Here is a 2641-nt window from a genome sequence, read left to right as displayed (position 1 = left end):
TTTCGTTAATTTACGAAGGGGATCACAGTGTGCAACATTTCTTTATTTCTTTACCGGAATAAGGTTCGTCGGAGAGATGAATAAGGTTCGCCGGAGAGAGAAGATTTTAGAAATACCTAAAATGCCCTTTAATTGAATTTTTAAGTCAAATTACCAAAATTATCAGTTTCCTAATTTATCTATTGATTTGTGGTTAATATTGGTTCTCACAGTTACCACAAACAACTCAGTTCTCCCTTGAATAGGCCCCTATATATATATATATATAATATTTGCAAAACTTTTCTTTCATCTTAAACCAAGTTCGAATATTGTTAGTCTCATTTTCTTAGTTTTATCTTTTAATTTCAGATTTATTATATTACTGATTTTTTTTTTTGCAATAAAAGACTTGAACTTAGGACGCCACTTATGAAAATCAACAAATTAACCAATATACGAATAACGATTTTGTGAAAAATATACATATATTTGTTTCTTATAATCAAATGACACCATCACTTGAAAAAGTTTATAGGTCTGTCTCTGGTATCATATGACAGAGTGAATACCGGATGAAACGGGACAAAACCCGAGACCTTTTCGTGGAAATTCCAATCTCTTTATGTTACGACAATTTAAGGGTCGTTTACTGAACACTTACCGGTAAACGCTTACTTATTTAGTTGCCTTATTGAGTGAACATAACAATGACCAAAAATCTTACCCGACAAAAGACAAAATAGGAATCGAGAGTCTTACCCGGAAGTGAGGGTGACGACTCTTACCGGGTGATAGACACTTACCAACAAACCATTTTGATGGCCGAAAATGTTAACCAATAAAGTAAGTGAAGGTGGTTATTATTGCCAATAAACACTCATTCGGTAAGCGTTTGATAAACGACCTCTGAGAGTGTTGCGTTTAACATTTGCGTCGATGGACAATTATTAATTTGGGTGTTGCTATGTATTTACCGATTTATATTAAAATAAAATCAAATCATATATTAAAAAATATAAAAAATATTTTTTTATATTAATATGTATAACAATAATATTAATAAATAGATGTAGATTTATTAGATAATAGATGTACATTTAATTTAGAAAGGTCTATAATTTCTGGAAAGTTCAGGATATTGCATTTATAGCAGTAAGCACAATCTTCAAAGCTCTCTAGTTGCTAATGGACCACTGCCAAATGGTCCAATTCAACCCCACTTCTTTTTCATGAATTCTTGAATTAACCATAGGGGTGATTTTCAATTGGTTTGAGTTTGAACTCCAAAGATTAAAAATGTTTGAAAGTTTCAGGTTCAAATCCAATGAAAAATAAAAGTTTTTTTGTGGCTATGAAGGTTCAAATGTGGTGACTCCAGACTACCCGCAAAATGAATGGTCGTCTTGGGATCAATCAGCTCGCATAACGGGTTGAATATCCAGGTTAATAGGAATTCATGAATTAAAATTTAAAAAATCATCAAATTATTCAAATATCATGGAGGTAGGTGGTTTAAGGGTTTTTTTTATTAACTTGGATATCCAACCCGCTATGCGAGCCGACTAATTTCATGACGACCACCTGCTTTGCAGATAGCCCGGAGTCACCGCAATTGAACCTCCGTGGCCACAAGAGGAATTTTATTCCTCCTTGGATTTGAACCTGAGACCTCCTGGTACTTTTGACCTTTGGAGCTCAAGCTCAAACCAATCAGACACCACCCTTGTAGTCACCCGCTGCTTGAAATTGTTTTGAAAAATCTATTTTAACGTGTGTTTGGTATGTAGACAAGATTGAATAGGTGAGAGTGAGGTAGGCAGATGAAAAATCTGTATAACGTTTCAGGGTTTTAATTTTACATGAATAGGTTAATAATTTATCAATCTTGTCTTATGTTTTTGATTTTTTTGTTCAACTTGTTTTGACGTCCCACTTAGTAATGTCCTATCTCAATCTACTGTTACACCAAATATGAGACAACGAGTTTTTGTCATACCATGTCCTATCTTGTACTGCATTACTGAAAATACCCTTTAATTCGAGTTGATGAGATGCTTTTGAGAGATTTGAATTTTGTGGAATGATTTAAAATTGAAAGGTGGTTTTTTTGGTTTGTAGGATTTCTCGAATTTGAAACCCCACAAGTCCCAGGACTATAAATAATTATAAAACCAACTAAATTATATTTTTATTAATTGATCATTACTGAACAAAGCATTATTACTGATTACATACAAATTCAGTGAATATCAATAATCCTTGTGAAATTTCAAATTTTGTGTTTGTGGGATTTCAAATCCGAGAAATACTTCACATCAAACACGAGACAGGAATGAAATTCAATTATAAATCCGTACAAATCCAATCTACTTCTGCAAATCAAACGAGATCTTAGGGCATTTAGTTTGATGAATTTGGTTTTGAAGGATTTGAAATCTTTTGTCTGTGTGATATGGTAGGATTTGTAATGAAATTGAATTTCATTCTTTAGCAGTAATTTATAAAAACAAATCATAAATAATCATATATATAAAATTAAATTACCTTTTATTAAATGATTAATACAAAACAAATGTTTTTAACATGTTTTAAAACATTACTATGCGTTGCACGGTGATCAAGACTTAATTTGAGAAAAAACTTAAAAGTCTCGACTCGA

General features: G+C 32.1%; 1 protein-coding gene across 1 annotated transcript in view; it reads right to left on the bottom strand.

The window, feature by feature from the left end:
• Positions 1–796, bottom strand: part of LOC112516300 (zinc finger protein ZAT6-like) — a 1343-nt gene extending 547 nt beyond the window's left edge. The window contains exon 1 of the mRNA XM_025123317.1: positions 786–796. Coding sequence (XP_024979085.1) covers positions 786–796 — 11 coding nt within the window. The remainder of the gene's footprint in view (positions 1–785) is intronic.
• Positions 797–2641: the final 1845 nt, after the last annotated feature.

The sequence above is a fragment of the Cynara cardunculus genome, assembly GCF_001531365.2.
Source record: "Cynara cardunculus var. scolymus isolate 2C chromosome LG 8, CcrdV1, whole genome shotgun sequence".
NCBI lineage: Eukaryota > Viridiplantae > Streptophyta > Magnoliopsida > Asterales > Asteraceae > Cynara > Cynara cardunculus.
Note: the sequence above shows the minus strand (reverse complement) of the source record. Positions and strands in the feature narration are given on the sequence as shown.